At 37.4% G+C, this 20,691-nt stretch overlaps 1 protein-coding gene across 7 annotated transcripts in view; it reads right to left on the bottom strand.

Annotated features, from left to right (window-relative positions):
* LOC126965654 (regulating synaptic membrane exocytosis protein 2) overlaps positions 1-20,691 on the bottom strand; it is a 50,700-nt gene that overhangs the window by 2,776 nt on the left and 27,233 nt on the right. For 4 of the 7 annotated variants that reach the window (XM_050809348.1, XM_050809353.1, XM_050809347.1 and 1 more), the window contains exons 7-19: positions 20,277-20,413; positions 18,789-19,034; positions 17,830-17,967; positions 17,291-17,449; positions 16,786-16,863; positions 15,411-15,516; positions 14,123-14,253; positions 13,043-13,151; positions 5,653-5,839; positions 3,000-3,127; positions 2,578-2,724; positions 2,289-2,433; positions 127-289 (exon numbers count right to left, since the gene is read on the bottom strand). In XM_050809348.1, coding sequence (XP_050665305.1) covers positions 127-289; positions 2,289-2,433; positions 2,578-2,724; positions 3,000-3,127; positions 5,653-5,839; positions 13,043-13,151; positions 14,123-14,253; positions 15,411-15,516; positions 16,786-16,863; positions 17,291-17,449; positions 17,830-17,967; positions 18,789-19,034; positions 20,277-20,413 — 1,874 coding nt within the window. Of the gene's footprint in view, positions 1-126; positions 290-1,776; positions 1,886-2,288; positions 2,434-2,577; positions 2,725-2,999; positions 3,128-5,652; positions 5,840-13,042; positions 13,152-14,122; positions 14,254-15,410; positions 15,517-16,785; positions 16,864-17,290; positions 17,450-17,829; positions 17,968-18,788; positions 19,035-20,276; positions 20,414-20,691 lie in introns of all 7 variants that reach the window. The other 3 variants (XM_050809351.1, XM_050809352.1, XM_050809354.1) reach the window with 3 other exon arrangements.

Genomic DNA, 20,691 nt, shown 5'->3' with positions numbered 1-20,691 from the left:
AAAGTATGACTATGAACTGATAAAGAGGCAGACTCCCTGTCATTCTCTCTCAATAAACTTCTCATCCGCACTCTACGCTGTGTTAACAAACCAGTGACAGTTGTAGGAAATATTTCTTAAGCTCACCTCTAAGAACCCTTTTTGGTAACACATAGATAATTGAACATCCCCCAGAGTAGGTGCACCCAGTAACTGTCGTCCGACGAGTTGTCCTGGCCCCAGGCCGTCTATGAAGTCGGACAAACCACCTCCGTCTGAAGAACTAGATCCACGCATACCAGGAGACCATCTGCATAATTGGCAATATCATCAATGTCAAGTAGTAACAGGCTTGTTATATATTTTCATTAGGTAGTATAGTTCGCGCTACGCAAAAAAAGCACTGAGGCAAGCGTGTTTGTCACGCACTAAATAGTTCTGATTGAAATTGATGTTATTATTATTTTCTAGTTAACTATGATCTATGATTAAAGAATCTATCATAAATCACATTTTTTGTTAACAATAACGAAGTTTATTTATCTAGCAACCCGTACCGTGAACCGCATAATGATATCTCGAATATTATAAACACAAGTGAGTTTCAAGTGGCTAGCGCCTGGTTCGGCGCCAAAACAGCTCGGGACGTGTTAACAATATTTTGTGTCTGACCTGATCCCAGCACGGTCATGGCTTGATGCGTTGTAGTGGGCGGACACCTTTATTTTACCACCCATTTGTTCAACAAATCACTATACAGCGAGGATACATCGGTAGTTAGTGCTATTTTTACTCGGCGGGAACTATACGTATCTAAACTTCCAAACAAATAATGAAGCGAGACTCAATTATTATTATCAGTTAAAATCTTACTGTCCTCGTTAATTAACTTAATAACAGTGTAGAACAAGACGTACTCACAATGATAGAACGTCATTACGTACTCAGGTACAGAACAATGTTAACATTAAAGATATGGGAAGGTATAGGTGACATATTACTCTACGGGTACTAGAGACTAGAAAAAAAAACTTAAACAAATCACAACATTGATACAATAGTGATGAAGAGGACGGTAGATTGAAGTAAAGAATGGCTGAAATTTAAAAGTATAACAATTACAATAAAATATGCAAAAGGTTAGCTTGAAATTAGAATTTATTATGAGACTAAGACCCAAGTCTATATGAGTATTTAAGGAAAACAGACAGCTAGTATGTAAAAAGAAGAATTCAACTATTATTCGTAATAAACTCCTCTCGATTTAATAGTTTAGATACTTATATAGATCTAAGATATAACTTCTGTACATTGATATTGGAAATAAATGTAACGCGTATGAATATATTTAGTAATTGCTTTTACTCACCCAATTTATTTAATAATTCATGAAAACAACAATTAGTAAATGTGATTAATTTTGAAAAGCATGCATAGATATATATTATAAAAATGCCAGGTTTGTGAGTAATAATGTCGAACAACATCATAGTGCAAATTTATACAAAGCCGCTCGATAACAATATTACCGTGCAAACAATACATTAAGCGCTTTATCTGCTTTCAAACAATACCTCAGAAACACTATCCGACGATTTACTCCTAGTACGAACTGCAAGTCAAAAGTTAGTGCGTTAAAAACGCATTAACGTGCGTGCTTTTGATAGATAGAAATAAAACACCGAAACGTGAAAACATGCGTACATGACGAAGGCAAAAAGAGGGGAAGGAGTCAGACGACTGGAACATCTTTCGCGCAGGCATACAGCGTCTGGACGGGTCGGGCGAGCGACTTACGAGGATCCCTCCGAGCTACAAACGGAGACGAGGCTGGACGACACTTCGTGGGACCGCTTGAAACTGGTGACCACGTTCCCGGAACGCTTGCGCCGCGCACCGGCCCCGCCTTCTACGCGAAAAGCACCCGGTCAACGGCGGAACGGTCGAGTCACCCTTCCGTCGTTTAAGCCGACATAAAACAATCAGAACTCCGCCAAACACAAAAATTATTAAGATCACACCGAGTACTTAAATATACGCGTTGGAACAAACTTACAGATGTTTCTGGTTCGTCAACTCATAATTCATTTAGAGCTACTTCTGTGTAACAACATAAACGAAATTACGTAAATGGTTTTATAAAGCAACACAGCGCAATTATTAATCTATGAATGCACGTCTCAAGCTGCTTTTGGAACAGGCCAATCGGAAATTTATTTTGATAGAATCGAATGGCTCTCAAATGTCTACCGCCTCATGGATTGTCCCTTCACTATTGTGTCAATGTCGGCGTTATAACCGCCGCGAACCTGTCATCTTCGTTTTCACTGGAGGCAGAGGAGGCCCGTGACACACCAGTACCTCCCCGCATCTCCCCGGGAACAACCTCTTCGCTTCGTTGTACAGTAAAGGAATTTTTCCCTCGTTTACCAAACCCTAACCTTCTTTTTCGACCTGCCGATATTTGATAAATAAATTATAGTAATTGCCTTGTAAATAATGCTATTTTCGACAATAATTTATATTATATTACATTAATTGTATATAAGAAGAATGAATAGTAAATATCACAGAAATAATTGACATTGCTAGCGTCACCTGTCGCTGAGAGTTGTGATGTTGAATTACTCTTTTTGCCCATGCCTGGACCAAAATAGTCGCGAGGTTCTGCTTTTAACAAAGCGTCGTCACCACTTGGTTCATTTTCTGAAGTAGCTCCGAGTGCTGTATCGCTCAGGCTGCCATCTTTAACAAGTAAAATACTAAATATATTTTATGAAGCTTTAAATTGTATAGCGGAATTACTATATTACTGAGCTAGTAAATATATAGGAACGATATAATATTGAAATGAAATATATATCTGTTACTTGTTATAATGAAATGAAATAGATTATTATTAAAATAGCGACGTGTTTTATCGTATCAATCCAAATAAATTTTAACTAATTCACAAAAAATAATAATAAAACAAACAACTACAAGTTTAATTTAGAATTTTTTTTACATTGCTCCATTACCTGCTTTTTCATCAGGTGCATCTGCATTACTAAGGCTTCTTGTGAATTGTCCACGTCTTGATTCCCTTCGTTCTAGCGTTGGTTGCTGGTTATTGTTTCTTCCGTTCTCTCGACCACCATAATCATTGCTGCAGTTTGGCCCGTTTTCGATAGATTTTTTTCGTTTAATGTTTGCACCATTTGCAATGTCATCCAAGTGTTTATCGTTGGCATCCTTAGTTGACGGTGAAGAGTTCAGTGATTGTTCAGAAGCAGGATTATTTTCAGATGGAACCGAGGCAGCAGGATTTGGCGCGCGATGAGGTGAGCCGTGTTTTTGGGAAGAAACAGTGACATTAGCTTCAGTTTTAAATTGTTTTTCTACATGATTTGGTGGGGTAAAAATCGATGAACACTCTTCAACATTACATTGATTATTAAAAATTATATCATCATTAAAACTTAAGTTGGACATTGGAGAATAAGGAGAATAATACTCCTTTGCAGTTGGAACCTCCTCGATGCTAAACATATTTCTGTGATTTTGGTAACCCCCTCTACGTCCTTTATTTACCGTTTTGTTAGTTGGCAAACTATAAATATTATTAAAAGGTCGCCGTTTCAGAACATTGACTTCATCGCCCTTAAGAAACGGATCTATTTGATTTTTACTGTCCCGCATTTCAAAAGGAATCGGATCTTGGGATTCCCTTTGCTTCCTTCTTAAACTTACGGGATCGACTTTTAAGTAGCCATAATCACTTTCAACCAGTGAAGAAAAATTTAATGGTGTATTTTTCAGTGTATCAGTATTCACATGAATCATTGTTTCTGCAATACTGGAGTCACTGCCATATCCATGAAAATGTGTTACATCTAGATTGTCCTGATCATTTAGATCGTCACGGGATAGAATTACGTCAATGTCAGGATCAAGAAATTGGAAGTTAAACGCGCCACGTAACTTTTTTAGCAAAAGCGTCTTTGGTGCGTGAATTGGATTAGGGTGTAAATTATCAGGGTCATTTCCCGCAAACCTCTTAGAATTCGGATACAGTTCTGTATATTTACTATATTTTGAGTCAAACCTTTGCATTTTAGTCGTGAAATATTTTTGTAAGTTAGATTTTACAGATGATTTTGAATTGTACAAGAGCTGGCCTGTATCCGCGGAAATAGAATTATCATAATTTAGTTCATCATACTCTGGCCAACTCAAGCTTCTACCATAATCATGAAACACACTAACAGGGTCAACTACAGTATAGCTCCGAGGTAAAGAAGGACGAGAAGAGGTAAATGGTATTTTTTTACTCATCGAATGTGGATGATGATTTTCACGAAGTGTCGTGTAATTTTGTTTATTTTCAACTAATGGTTTGTTATATAATTGGTTAGGATTAACTTGAAATATATTCTTAGTGTTAGAATGGGGTAGGGAGATGATACTATCAAATGATGGTGATTTTATGATAAATGGGTTTCGGGGTTGGCTGTAAAGAATTACAGCTGTAGTATTAGCAACAAAATTGTATGTGCTGATCTAATTTAGTATAAAGTAATAATTATATTTTGCACTGGGAACAAACTATTATTACAATTTACAGAAATAGATATTTGCTTGCATTGGATTATTATAGTATATCGTATTTAAACATTTTAAATACATTCAATAATGCCAGTAAACATGTTTGTCCCAGTGCTCTGTTTTATGATCTAATATATGAAAATTGGAGAAATTAATAAGATAGGCGTAGCATAACCCTTTTATTCCAATACTAACTTAGAAGAAAGACTAAAATTGTATAAAAGCGTGAAATATAAAAAGACGGAACGGACGAAAGAGAAAGAATATGACATATTGAAAAACCGGAGGGATTAGCCAAGCTACAATCGTTTTATAGCTCATCATTTTTACGGTTCAATCAATAGTAGCGTTTGTACTATTTAATTAAATTCTTTGGTAGCAGGTTATTATTGGGTATAATTCATTGACTTTGGAAAAAGTATTTACTGGGTGCGAAATGCAAGTTTACGTTTAAGTAGCTCCCATACATTTCCCTGGTTTTATAAAAGACTACCGATATAGATACTAAACTTGGCTAACTCTATACACCTGTTAGTGATTCACATAATGAGAAGCAGAGAAAATAAAAATAAACGGCATTGTTTCGAAGATTAGTCCTTCAGAGCAAAAAACGTGTTACTCGCGTCTTGGTGTACAATCCCTATGTTTGCATTAATTTTTTCCCACCTGTACATATTCTTTGCCCTATTCTATATTTTTAGTTCTAAACCATGCGTTTGATTAATTTATGCCTTAGAGAAGAGGTACTCGGTACTTGTGCTTATCTGTAGCTATTACTATTGTCACTGTTAAGGGCAGATTATGACCTATTTTGCTATATAATGTCATTTATTCACATAAAAAAAAATCTGAGTGTAATTTTAAGGTTCAATGTCTAAACCCGCCTCTCAATTAGTTCTATCGTTTCATTCATTCGTTACCAATAACTTTAACACAGCGGTTTGTATTTTTACCCGACTTTGGCGTGACTGAGTTTGACCTTTGTGGTTTCCGGAGACCGCATGCGTGGGCCGACTGTGACGATTCTATCGTCACAGTCGATGACGGGGCTATGATTGTTTTTGCTTTTAATTAAGAGTACATTACCTGAGCATCCTGGTTGGTCGTGGTCTCTCCGACTGGGTGCTGAAGGCGCTCGACGTGACCGAGCCCACAGACTCTATGTCGGAGTCTCCAGCGGCAGCGTCAGGAGACAGACGACGCCGAGGTGCCCATCCACCACCTCGTGACGCCAGCTCGGAATCCGAAAGTCCTGCGTAGTGTCTTTCCCATCCTGGCCAAGAATTCATCATCTCTGATCGTGAAACTGGTGTCATTGAGCAACATAGCATGTCTATGTACATCACATCAATGTCAGGATATATCAACAAAGAAGGCAGTTAACCCTAGAAGGCTAATGTTTGATAAAAGCATGTAAGATATGTCTGTATCTATCCCTATATTATTATTATTTAACTGGTACTCTTACGGTTTCGCGCCAACTTAGTTACCTCTAATCTTCGTTAATTGGGGGTCGTGTTTAGCCGGTACGTATTTTTGTTTTTGACTTATACACCTATACTTTGTGTTGATTTTTCCTTTGATTATGAAGTTATTTTGATGATAGTGAATAATGACTGAGTTCAATCACAGATTGTTCCTTCATAAGTTGATGAAGGTTTTCAAGACACACAATGTTCTATACATATAGATAATGCACCTCATACAAAATTAAAGCTGAAATATGGCACATGCCACAAATGACCTTCAAATGCTATGTCTACACATTTCTGCGTTTACTCCAGTTTTTTAAAATATTATTGGTCATTAGGCAGCAATGTAAACACTATTTCAGTTTCAGCTGCGTATTTTGAATTTAGAACCCGATTTGGACAGTGCCATCGGTGGAGTAGCAGTTAGGTATTTTTTTATACTTAGACGAAAAAGAGGCTTGCTATAAGTTTTACGTTCGTCAGTCTATGCCTATTTTCCGATCAACATCTGTTCAATCGGAGGTTTTTTATGTTTTAAATAAAAAATCACACTCACATTATAAAGAGGAAAGTTTGTGTATTTATTTATTGGCTTGTGTTTATATTTTTTACTTCTTTACGTTCTAAAGGCATTTGGATTTAATAATGCTACCTTTAATGAGAGAAACTAATATTCAAAAATAATATCTTTATTTACATAAAATAATTAGTTAAACTGGTTGTTTAAATGTTAACTTCGTTGAATTAAATAAAATTTGTCTTTTAGACTTAGATATCTTTTCCAGGGTATCTTTTTGGTATATGTAGTGTAAGCGGACATCAACATGTATTTGTATACAAAGACAGCTTTAAATTTGGTTGAATCCAAAAAAAAAAAGAAAAGTTTAATCCAAAATTTAAGTCCTTTAGTGGTAAAATATAAAAACACTTTAAAATATTCAAATTCAAATTCAAATATTTTTATTCAAAATAGGATTTAAAATCAGTTATTGAACGTCAAAATCTACCACCCATTCAAAAGAGACTGCCTCAGACCTGAGAAGAATGGGCGCAAGAAACTCGGCGGGCTTTTTTTTTTAATATAAATATGGATTACAATGTAATATCGTACAATAAACATTTATAATTAAAGAGCCTGAGGGTGTTCGCTTTATTCCCAGTCCGTGGTGCCATTAAGAAAATCGTTTATGCTATAATAACCTTTCACACACAAACGTTTTATAACAATTCTTTTAAATTTCGAAACACATTTGTTTTGTACATTTTCTGGGATCATATTGTAGAAGCATATACATCGCCCAACAAAAGACTTACTAACTCGACCCAACCGAGTAGTAGGCATAACAAGTTTATGTTTGTTCCTCGTGTTAACATTATGAATGTCACAGTTTCTAGAAAATTCCTCAATGTGCTTATGAACATACAAAACATTATCGAAAATGTATTGAGAAGCAACAGTCAAAATGTTTATTTCTTTAAATTTTTCTCTTAATGATTCTTTAGGACCTAGGTTATAAATCGCGCGAATAGCCCTTTTCTGCAGCACAAAGATAGTATTAATATCGGCCGCACTGCCCCATAACAATATACCATAGGACATAATACTATGAAAATAACTAAAGTATACTAATCTCGCCGTATCTATGTCAGTTAACCGTCTAATTTTCTTAACCGCATATGCTGCAGAACTAAGCCTATTCGCCAATCCTTCAATATGGGGGCCCCACTGCAATTTAATTTAATAACACTAGTATGTAAGTGTTCATGTTCTTGTAAGCCGTTCACATTACGCAAAATACAATATTGCTAATCATTGTTCAGTAGGTCTTTAAAAAAATTTTAACAAAAAAACAACAGATATCGAATACTCTATTCTTAAACAATGGATATAATATGCACCAAAAATATATAAAAATAATTGCGTGTTTTTATACAATCTCATAAATAAATTTAATTCTAGTAACGATTATCGTTATTTTTGAACCGGTGTCCTCCCGCCGCGGCCCGCTCTCACCTCTCGCCTCCTCACTTCGTGTGTGCGACTCAAGCACATCCCACCTATAACTATGCATGTAGTTACAAACTTACCTTGGCTGATATCGACTCCAAAAATAATAATTATCGTTATTAGAATTAGATTTAGTAATCAGATTGTATAAAAATACGTATTTATTTTTAAATTTTTTAGTGCAAATTATATCTATTGTTTTGGAATAGTGTTTTTGAAGTCGGTTGTTGAATCTGAACTACACCAATTAATAATTTGTCTAAATATGTGTAGATATACTAAATTTTGCAATGCAGCATTGAACGTAAGCGTACTGCAATTTTATTACAGACAGTTCTGCCACAGATCCCTTACTGTGAGTTAAGGAGTTCCATTACTCATCATATTTTACTACGACAATTACTTGACCATAACGACGTAACGGTAGGTGACTCAAATATCCAAATAGTATAAAAAAAAATTAGGCCAAGAATCGTTTATTTACTCCTAAGAATTGAAGAGTTCCGTTACTTTTTTATGGATCCCATAAGCAGAACCTAACCAAAGTATCACCAAACAAATTTTTTACGCACATACTTATATCTAATTTAAGCCAACCATGCGGGAAGCACCAGCTTTTAAATAAAAAAAGAATTATCAAAATCGCTTCACCCAGTCGAAAAGTCTGAGGTAAAAAATATAAAAAAAAAACACACCGATGAATTGAGAACCTCCTCCTTTTTTGAAGTCGGTTAATGTTTTGTTATAAATGGCCAGCTCATTCAAACCACTGTCAAACAAAATGGTATATTTGCTGTCTTTGGTTTATTGTCAACTTGAAGTTGGTACTTCAAGTTGAATGCCAACAAGAATGAAAAAAAAAAAATAAGAAATGTAGTACTCATTATTGGGTTTGAATCATAAAGAACATGGTGAAAATCAAGTTCCAATTCCCAATCTATTTGATCGTAAAAGGCTTCTGAATTCTGATATTTTAAAATGTCTTTATAAGGAAAAGGGAAAGCTCCCATTTATTTAGAACACCCCATTGACATGTCTGACAATAACTAATAATGGAGATTATTCCTTGTACTTAATCCAAACATAAAAACCGCGTAAATTGAAGTGCCTTATTGAACTCTACGTCAATAAAAAATATGCCAATTCTGATTAATAAGTTCTTAAAAGTTAAATACATATAAATTTTTGTAATAATCATATTTAATTTATATGAAATTTAAATGCAATAATTCTGATTAAAGTTTGATACAATTTTATTCAAAAACACATTTTAAAATTTTCGCCAAAAAATCGAATGGTTTGTTTATCAGATTATTTTTATTGAAAAAGAGCATGTTAAGTGATCACCACCGCCAACATTCTCTGGCAACAGTAGAGGTATTCCAGGAGCGCTGCCGGGATTTTAGAAAGAGGGTACGTGTATTTTTCGAAGGTACCCATGTCGTATTGTCCTGGAAACAAGTCGAGACGCAGTATTGCAATACCATAGGCCGACCGTTTATCTGAGTCCTCGCCTGCGCGGTACAGGGGCGCGGGCGAATTTTCTTACACTTAAATCCATTTTTCAATACATTAGTAATTCTGTCACTTGCTTTATCAGTCCAATAATTTGCAGCTATTTTCAAAATATCATCGACCCATCTCTACGCCGGTTGCAGTGAATCTCTTCTGCAACTGCAACAATGCTATTTTTATAAGAAAACCTACCAAATTTTGGCCTTTAATCTTCCCAAAGTAGCAGATTACATGTTCTTCTCTTTCTTCTATGTTATAAGCGATACTTCTGATCTCTGATAGGCCAATGATATCATATTAATAGTTGACACTGATTTCTTGAACTGTAATAGACTTTCTTCTGATAGTAATGACCGATCTTTGTATGTATATACGTAAATAGGATGGAGTGGAGAATGTTGGTCTGTGACCCCGGTGATCTGCGCACTGGAGGACGTTAAGAGGTCGCTTTTTTATGTAATTTCTTGAGTAATAGCTGATGAGGTGAGGATTTAGCTTAGATTTTATTTTACTTGATTTATTTTTAGAAGTTTTTTCTTGTTAAAAAAAACGTTTCCTCAAAAACTGTCAAGGCGTCTGGAGATTGCGACAACCTTTTTTTTAATGTTCATGTTGATTGATTAAATTTTCTGGTAGAATCACTAGGTTGGGATATTTCTTCATGCCTTTTTTCCTAGTTCCCTATCTTGCTGTAGCTGGGAACTTAGCTTTTTCTATCTTCAAGAACTTTTACCACGTAAATCTGTAGATCTATTGTGCTCTCCGCATGTGATGAGGAGATTTGGGTAAACACGGGAGAAACTTTCCTTACACATTAGTGATTGAAAGTTTCTCCTGCTAATACAGTTCTTAAGTATCGAAATCACATTCAAGGCCTTTATCCTTTAAGAGGTGCAGGATCCTCAGGGAACCCAAGTGGGGTAGGTCTTGAGCCTGGACTATGGGGACTTTAAGGCAGCATTGCGATATTCCTTAACCTTCAGTATGTGTTTAGGGTCTTCGTAGGCCTCGTGGCAGAAAATGCTTAGGCTGGATTCACTGAGGCAAGTTTTGGCTAAGTGTCCTGTAAGTTTGCAATATTTAGAGAGAAAACCTATGAGGGTTCGTATATGACGCCTAGCCAAGTTTATGCAAAGCCTTACCCGCCTCCAAATATAGCCAGAAAAGAGCAGCTTAGTTTGCCATGGCCAGGTAACGAAACGGACTCTATGGTCGGATTAAAGATTCTCCGACATCATAGAAGGTTTAAGGTCCAGTGAGCTAGCGCATCGGTTATCTCTTTTCCATATTTATATCTATGTGACCCGGTATCCACACCAGTGATCAGAGTCTAGAGAGATCTAGTTACATTTGGATAAGTGGTCTATTTTCACCCTCACACCAGATTTTATTGTGTCGGATGTTAATGCATTCACTGCTAATTGCGACATTATTGTGATATTCCTAGTTTCTGTCAAAGGTCAATGGAAGGATCCTGTTTGTGTGGTAAAGGTTACTATATATTATTTTAGTTACTATATAACATAAATGAGTTTCATAATGATACCGCAGATTGGGAATGGAGCGCCCTCAGGCTATTAAATAATAAGTTAAATTGTACAATATTACATTGAAACACATTTTTTTGATGAAAAAAAAAAAGCCGCTGAGTTTGTTTCGCCCAGTCTTCTCAGCCATTCGTTTTGGAATGGGTGGTAATTTTTGACATTCAATAAGTGATGTCACATCCTATTTTGAATAAAAATATTTGAATTTGTCAATCACATATAGATCGGCTTCAAATATGGTGGCCTCCTCGACTAAAGCTTCATAGAGTGTGAAGCTAATAAGTATTAACTATGAATGATAGTGCTATACTTTAGGGCCGAACACTTTACCCGGAGCGGGAAATTATCTTGCCCCAAATTAAGCATATAGCCTGGGTTATGGATTGCAAGACAACGATATATTTGATACAATATACTTACTTAAACAAACATAAATACATATAAACATCCATGACTCGGAAACAAACATTAATATTCATCATATAAATGCTTGCACCTACCGGGATTCGAACCCGTGACTTCTAGCTTAGAATATATCTATCAAGACCTGCCCCCACGGGTGTGTCCGTTACGGGAGCCCGCACATATGTGATACCTGTATTATGAGATACCGCGTAGATATGTGGTATGTTAATATATTCTCTAAGTGTATTCTAATCGCTAAGCACTACAAAAGCAAAGCTTTTGATGTATTGTAAAATGTTCTCATGTGTCATGCAAACAAATGTATAACCGGCAAAATACTTTTCCAACGGACCAGTGGGAGGTTCCTTTGCACAGGACGCCAGCTAGATTATGGGTACCACAACGGCGCCTATTTCTGCCGTGAAGCAGTAATGTGTTTCGGACTGAAGAGCGCCGTAGCTAGAGAATTTACTGGGCAAATGAGACTTAATATCGTATGTGTCAAGGTGACGAGGGCAATTATTGTAGTACCGCTCAGAATTTTGGGTTTCTCAAGAGTCCGGAGCGACACTGCATTGTAATGGGCAAGGCGTATCAATTACCATCAGCTGAACGTCCTGCTCGTCTCGTCCCTTACTGTCATTAAAAATGTCGATGTCATAACGCTGTCAAGTCAACAATAGAGTTTTGCCTGCATAGTTCCACGGAATATTATTTTATAATGGATTAAAGCCTTTTCAGGGTACAGTACCTCAAAAGAAATAAATGTAACCTTTATTTGGACTTTATATCGGGAACGAGAGGTATTGAAAAAATTGAGTTACGATTTACTTAGCTCTACAGTTATTTGAAGCTGAGTAATGTAATGTAAGAAGGATACTGCCGTTTATGCCGTGGAATCAAAATTTATAGAGTATTTTCCATTGTCCTAGTACTATAAAATTTGGCAAATAATACCCATTCATACTTCAAGTATAGGAAAAAGTCTGAAAACTATACGTATTTTTAATTAAATAATGAAAAACGGTTTTTAATTTTTATGCAAGGAATGGCGGTAATTTCTATTGCGATAAAGAAATGTGGGGTTATCGTTTGAAAGGTTTTAATTAGCACAAGCTTTAACAGTTTTTATTGAACGTTCATGACGAACAATGAAAAATAAACCTCTTCTCTTTTCTATAAGTATAGGTAGATACTTTTAGTGTTTTTTTTAATTTAATTTTAGCCTCACGAATATTTCACTTATGGTCAACCGAGAGCAAGAAGAGGCATAACGCCAGGCCACACTTAGATACACACTAAATGTAACTTTAATTATTACTACATTAAAGTATATGGTACAATTTCCAGCAATGCAGGATTGAACATTTAATTTCTCTTATGGCAATGTGTTCCTTTTCGGATAGTTAATAAGGTTTTATTTTTGTATCGCTATGTGAGTCCCTCTCTCAGTGAGCTGGTCCGTGCTGTTATCAAGTCTGTACTTGGTGGTAATGTGTGTAAATGGAGTACGGAATGTGTGTATTGACCTTGTGGCGTGCTGCGGTAGGTGAGTGTGGCGCCAATGTGATGCGGGCCGATCCACTTACGTTCTTCGAGGTCCGCAGACACTTGAGCTCGCATTGCCCTCTGAGCGTTCTGGGGGAGAGACAAGCCATAGATATAGAGTTTATTATGGAATACGGGAACAAACAAATCAAATCACATTTATTCAATCAGGTTCAAAAAATAACAAATAAGTTGTATATTTTACCATTTATACCACCATTTCGGAGATAGAGCTTTATTGAGAAGTGGCAAAAAACTTGCCATCCTTTTAAATCAATAATCACAGCTTCATCAGTTTACGAATTATTTTAAATACATTATCTGTAAGGTGATGCGACAGCTATGCTCAAATATCACAACTCACAAGACTTACAACACTCACACGGAGCGATTTGAACTAAAATCAAGCAAAAGTTGAAAGTGAATTCGAATGCAAAATTCGAAGATGGTGGTGGACATTTCAAACGTGTTGTAACTTCGAGTCTTGATAACTTCTGTACCAAAAACGAACATTGATTTGTTTTTAGTCCCGAATAGCTTAAGAGCTATTCGGGAAGCCTTTGCTTAGGCGAAAACGGAATATTAATGTATCCTAGCTCTTGCATGTCTGGTCTTGAATTGAAATACAGAATGAAGAATGTGATCTCCGAAGTTACGACATATAGATATTGTAACTCCAAAGCAGCAACCTGTTGTTCAAATTATTCCTGAATTATTAGGGACAGTCTTAAATTTGATTGCATTGACGAAAATAAAGTGATATTTAAAGTAAAGGCACACTTGATCATCATCATAATTTCAGCCAGAAGACGTCCACTGCTGGACAAAGGCCTCCACTAAAGATCGCCATCACGATCGGTCCTGCGCTGCCCTCATCCAACCTATTCCGGCAATCTTGACCAGATCGTCGGTCCAGGCACACTTACTATAAAACTATATAGTACATAAGTATCCATCGCACTCTGTGAGATGAGAGAAGAGATGAGGAGAAGAAGCTATTATGACTTCCGGTTGTAAACTTAATGCAAATAAAACTGAATACAAAATGAAGTTATATCTACCTGGTGAGGTATTTGAGGTAGCTGCCGCTTCTTGGGGCTGGTGGTGGGGGTAGCAGTGGCCGAGCGGGATTGAAAGCGTGGGGCGTACGCGTGTGTCGGCAACCTCGCACCCTCGTGGCGATCTTCACCAACTAAGACATCAAGAAATAATTACATTCTCTTCTCTAATAGATCTTACGATACTTTGATAAGATCATATTTCTGTCTTATATGACAAATAGCCCAATAGCTTCTTTATCTTGACTCCAATCAAATGGCAAGAGGCAAAACCAGTGCCGGATTAAGCAAGCGTATGGCCAGGTAGCAAATCCTATTGAGGCCCTTGGCTCTTGGTCTGCTTTGTAATGAAAGTGTTAAAAACTTAATACTCAATATTTCTTGTATTTCCCGCTTTTCGGTTAATTTTTGGAAGTTTTTTTTCTTATAACAAGCATAAATAAGTATTTTAATAGGCAAGTTAATTAATATATGCCCTGTTTAAAAATTATAAAAAGAAATACGGTCAGGCGGAGGTGATGATGTGAGGCCTCGTTGTACGCGAGGCCTATAGCTTATTGCTACGTGGTTAATCAGGCACTGGGTAGATGACAATACATTAATTGTTAAATGGATCATATTTTCAAGATATTTATTATAATTTAACTTTAAATAGAATCAGAAAGCAGATTGAATTGTCATGCAATTTTAAAATATTTCTGTACAGTGAGTTTTAAGTTAAGAAAGAAAGTAGAAATCATAAGGTTATGACTACGGCGTGTGAAAAGAACAGCGTGCAGAAAGAGGTGGAGGGGAGAAGGAACCAAAAGATAACAGGAGTTAAAGAGTAGATAGGTGAGAGTTTGTAGTGGCGGCTTTATGAATTATATTAAAGATATCCCTGAGATAGTGTTCCGTGCGGGGTTCGCGCCCCATCTTCTACAGGCACATCGCGTGTCTGACAACAATAAAGTAAAAGCGACTGTATTGCAGGGCATGTCAACCCATTCCTTAAACCGTTAACGTTTCAATGTCGCCTGTACCTTACATTGCATTAAATGAAATACCTTTACATTTCTGATATGAAAATTATAAACATAAATAACAGAAGATTATTTATTTTATTTCCACTTTATAGTTCCATTACTTCGTAGATACTTTACTTACTAGATCGTGTTAGTTGGTTTTATAATATGATATTATTTACATCTACCTACATTATGACGACGCGATTTTAAACTACGTTTCCATAAGTATAAAGTATATAGAATGAATGTAAGAAATAAAATATGATGTATTGGTTGAGAAAGACCTGTGTAGCGGTATGCCTCTCTGTCAGCGGGGGGAGATAGTGACCTCCGTGGCGACCCACTTCTACCGCCCGCAGCCGACTGTGACCGGGCGACATAGCCAGGACCCTGAAAATATATCTTTCAATAACATAAAATCGGTCAAAAAGGAACGCATCCTATTCCAATCTGCTGACTTGTAGTGCCAAACGTGGCGGGTCGCTGGTGGTCTGCGACGTTGGCGTCGGATAGGCACAACACTCCTGACCAGGCAATGGTCGGACGTTCCGAGAGGGGCGTCGATAGAGACCTGGTAACCATCGGGATGTGTAGTCAGCAGAAGATCTAATAAGGACGGCAAGTGGCTATCCACATCCGGGAGCCGCGTTGACGACTCAACCAATTGGGACAGACCATACGCCAATGCAAAATTATGCACAGATCGCCCTGCGTAGTCTGTAGTACGTGATCCATCCAGCCATTGGGCATTGTGCCCGTTGAAATCACCCAAGACTACGATTTCAGCGGACTGATTTTTTAATCAGTCTTGCATTAATAATCATCAGAATCGTCACGGAGGAAACAGGATACTTCAATGAAATGTTATCATCAACTTCTTGAAGTTCCAGAAGTAATAAGTGTCTTGATGATAGAAGACAGAGAGTTCCTGCTGCAAGTATTGGAACATAACTAAAATATAAGAACACTTCTCTTTTAGTTGAGCCAACGGCCTTGAGGAATCGAGCGGAGCTAGGATACGTCTCTCGCACAAGATCGCCATTGTTTTTAATTCAGAATTAGAAGCATTTTTAATTTATTACAAATATAATACAATTTTCTTTACAAAACTATGTTATGTTGAATAGTATTCGTGTACAATTAATAAATTATCATACAATTTTTATCAAGATTGAATGATTAGCATGGCTCCAACTGTAAAGGTTAGGGGTACTTTGGTGATTTTTTTTCGTACTGTTTATAAAAATAGAAATGTAATGAAAAAATGAATTTTCTTCTCATATTCTGTAGTTATATAATTATTTTTTTGTAAAAATATAAGCTCTATATAAATCGCCAAGAAATGGTTTCAACTATGCGCTATTTTGGCGATTTCTTGAGATAGCAGCCTTAATAAGAAAATGACTAGATTCTGACTTATTGTTTTACTTCTGCTGTGAGACCTCATACCAAATACTATGATTGTAAGGCAAATGGAAAGAATCCCATTTACTTAGGTGTTGATTTAACTGCGTGTTAAAATATTAGCTTTATATTATAGATGGATATATTTTGGTTTGATTGATAATGAAGTTATTATTTATCATTATACATTTTGTCAACTTGATTCCTCCAGGCGTAACTTAACAATAAGAGACACACAAACGGCGACATACTCACCCTATCTCTGGCCAGGCCGGCGTTGCGCAGCCTTCCTGAAGGAGACATATCCCGCCTGCTGCATCTCGTCCCGTCCATCTTAAAGGTAATCAATCAGCTGTTATATTTCATATTGCCATATTTGATATCCCGATTGTAACTATATTGGTACGAGCGGCCCCAAATGCCCCGCGTGATAATCTGATTAGTAAAACGTCTTCAATTCAAATTTCGTTGGTTCATAAAGAAATTTCAGTCCATGTCATTATGTTTTTGTAAATGACCCTAATTAATATTCTGGAATAAAAAGTTGCCTGAGGTCATAACCATCGGTACAAAATCTCAATAAACTGATTTGCATTTAGTAAAATGTTAATTTAACAGAGTTCCATTTCATTAATGTGGTTGTAGAAACATTGAAACATTTTCCCCTCAAGTTCCTACAGGACGATCTTAAAGGAACGTATCATAGAATGAATCGAAAATGTGGTCGTTAATTAGTACGAAGTTGATGGTGATATGTTACCTCGTGAGGTGGCGGAGGACTTGAACTCGACGCTAAGCTGGAGAGGGAGTGGTGACGTCTCAGATCACATTCGCTGGGGGTGTCCGAGTCTGAGAGACGCGACGTTGACGTGGAGGGGGGAGACAGATGTTCACCGTCAGCCTCTTCTTCTCGGTACCTCTGTTACAGAGTGCAAAAGTTATTGCATGCCCTAATGGTCTACAAGTCTTTTCTCCATGAATTGATACATCTATATCATCCTAGTCGAAACCGTAAATTCAGTCACTCTTTCTTCCCAAATCGATATAAAGTCAACAAGAAACAACACCCAAGGAGTAAGTGAGAAGATTGCCCACCCTGCACTGCATGTAGTATGAGCTAGTTTTATTTTCTCAACTTTAGAACATACTCTCACTTCAAGAACCAGCAAGGCATCTCCTGACTTCTAGTTCTTCTAGAATGGGTATATTAGTCTTATGATAAACATTTTTCAACGTTCTCTTTAACGGTTTAGTAGGAGAGACTTTGCTGTTATATTAAAAGAGTACGAAACGACTTACACCAAATCCTGTAAATTCATCATGCGGCCGTAGTTTGTACCAGCTTGGTTCATGATTGGTCATCATACTTTCCAAATCTAACATCACTTCGCCGAGAAAATCGTTTGGTCCATAACGGTTCAGATCCCACACCGTTACCTTAAAAAAAGCAATGATTTAATTAATATATTTTGTTATTGTAAAAACACTTGTGACCAGATCAAATTTTAAGGAAACTTAATGCATTATATTTTATAAAATAGAAATAGAGTTCTCAACTGAGAGTATAATCGAGTTGTGCCCGGCTTTTCGGTCTCTTATGCATCGCTTTTTACAAATTACCAAAAAAAAATATTTTATCAGTTAATATTACAAGAAAGATGCCGCGGGTGTGATGTGGAGCAGATCATGTCATGACCGAGAACAGTGGTAGAGCCTGGGGGAGGCCTATGCGAAAGCAAAACAATCTGTGCCGAAGTCTACTGCAAACTAAATGTAAATCGAAAACTATGTAAAGATTGTTATTAAAGGCTATTATTATTATTATTACAACAAAGTAGGGATGGTTTTTTTTTATGGAATAGGAGGACAAACGAGCGTACGGGTCACCTGGTGTTAAGTGATCACCGCCGGCAACGCTCTTGCAACACCAGAGGAATCACAAGAGCGTTGCAGTCCTTTAAGGAAGATGTACGCGCTTTTCTTGAAGGTACCCATGTCGTATCGTCCCGGAAACACCGCACAAGGAAGCTCATTCCACAGCTTCGTAGTAGTATGGATACTTTAGAGTTTAGATATTACTAAAAATATCAAAATATCCCACGAAAATCGAAAATTATTGTGTGTGCATTCAGAAGTTGTACGACACCACAGCACATGACTACATGAGTAAATTATTACTTAAGTGCTTAACTTATTTTTGTTGTAAGTTCGTCTAGGTTTCTTCAGTTTTATCAAACAGTTTGTTTTGTAGGCAGTACCTCCAAAGTCCTTTTCTTGATGTCGGTAATTCGTATCCCACAGTACACGAAGGTCTGGTTCCATCTTGGTTCCAGTGTATTGGCAAGAGTTTTGGTTCTCCGTTTGCTTTTCTCACTCTTGTCGGGAAGTAGGAAGAGCTTGGCGTAAGGACAGCGTGGTGAGCCATCAACACGAGGACTGAGGCCACTCGCGGACACTACTGTGACCAAGAGTTGCAGCGCAGATATATCGAAGTATACTTTTAGCTAAAACAAATGGTGATTGCATAAGACCACACGACTGATATGAAACCATAATTAAGGCGGTTAGTAACAATACGAAATCATTTTAGTTCTACATTCCTGACGTAGTAAAATTTATAATAATTGATATATGTTAGTAGTGAGAGCCTCCTTTGCACAGGATGCCGGCTAGATTATGGGTACCAGAACGGCGCCTATTTCTGCCGTGAAGCAGTAATGTGTTAGCATTACTGTGTTTCGGTGTGAAGGGCGCCGTAGCTAGTGAAATTACTGGGCAAATGAGATTTGACATCTTATATCTCAAGGTGAAGAGCGCAGTTGTAATGCCGCTCAGAATTTTTGGGTTTTTCAATACGTGGTACGCGGCACTGCATTGTAATGGACAGGGCTTATCAATTACCATCAGCTGAACGTCCTGCTCGTCTCGTCCCTTATTTTCATAAAAAATATTATATCTATGTATAAATTACTCTACCAAATAATGCTGTAACTGATTACACTGCCTCAGTTAAGCCGTCTATTAATTACTGGTACGAGCGTGGCACCTCAGTCTCTTCTCAAAGTATTTTCACTTCAATAAAAACAAAAAGTTGTATCACTTTATCTAAAAACAAAACCTATATCCTAGCTATTTGCAGATTTTAACCCGTGTTATTTATGAGAAGTGGTGGAACTAGGCAGGACAGGCTTACTATCTAACCAGTATCGCAATAGTGGTCTCGACATTTCGAGTAAATTTCGTGTGTTGGGGACTCAGTGCTCTATGAACGGCTACATCACTTGACAGTGGGAAGGCACGTCGTTTGATTGTGAGTATTCTACTAGTTCTATTACGGTAAGTCTTCCGACTAACTGTTTGACCTGATTCCTGCCACCCAGTCCTACCCCCGCACGGTACGCCACAAAACTTCAATACTACCCTCACCATCTGTTCCCATTAATATAGACTTTAATAATATTATGATCTGAATCATAAGGCAAAGATAAGACCCCCAATACATCGCTCTGTGCACGTCCCTTTTGTGATTTACAAGCACGTGAAAGGAAAGGCTGTGGTGGCAGGTTCTGGCCGGTCGGACACGTCTTCTTGCACTAATTTTAATCTAAGATATTACGATAAGGGCGGTTTTCCTGTGGCGCAGATTTCCAGCTGCAACAAATCCGCGTTGATACTTGATAGGAAACATATGTATAAAATAATAGGATAGAAATTCCGCGTGATAGGAAAACTGCCCTAAGACGCACCTGTATGCGACCAGCAACGCTCGCATTTTGGCCGCTTTGCCTTGCAGAACGTCTTCGTCCATGAACATCGGGTGAGCCTGGTGACGTCACTAAAACACTTGGCTTCTCGCCGACACCCATCACTTCCGTGTACACTTCTATGATCACAACAGAAAAAGAATTGTTGATGACTTTGCGTAGTATTAGGAAGGGTAGCTTAATACCTATAATTTGGGAAAGAAGAATAAATTTGAGATCTGGCAAACGGGCGAGAGGCTCACCGCAAACGTGATGAAAATTGTCAGGCAACTGCCCATGGACATCCGCACCAAACGTCACGACATGTGTTGATGTCCTTTATCAGTGGGAGTAGGCCTCTAAGCTAAAACCAAAGGTTTGAGGCATGCAGTACGTGGGGCGGGTCGTTCCCTAAAAT

This window comes from Leptidea sinapis, chromosome 8 (genome assembly GCF_905404315.1).
Source record: "Leptidea sinapis chromosome 8, ilLepSina1.1, whole genome shotgun sequence".
NCBI lineage: Eukaryota > Metazoa > Arthropoda > Insecta > Lepidoptera > Pieridae > Leptidea > Leptidea sinapis.
This window is presented reverse-complemented; position numbering and strand designations above follow the sequence as displayed.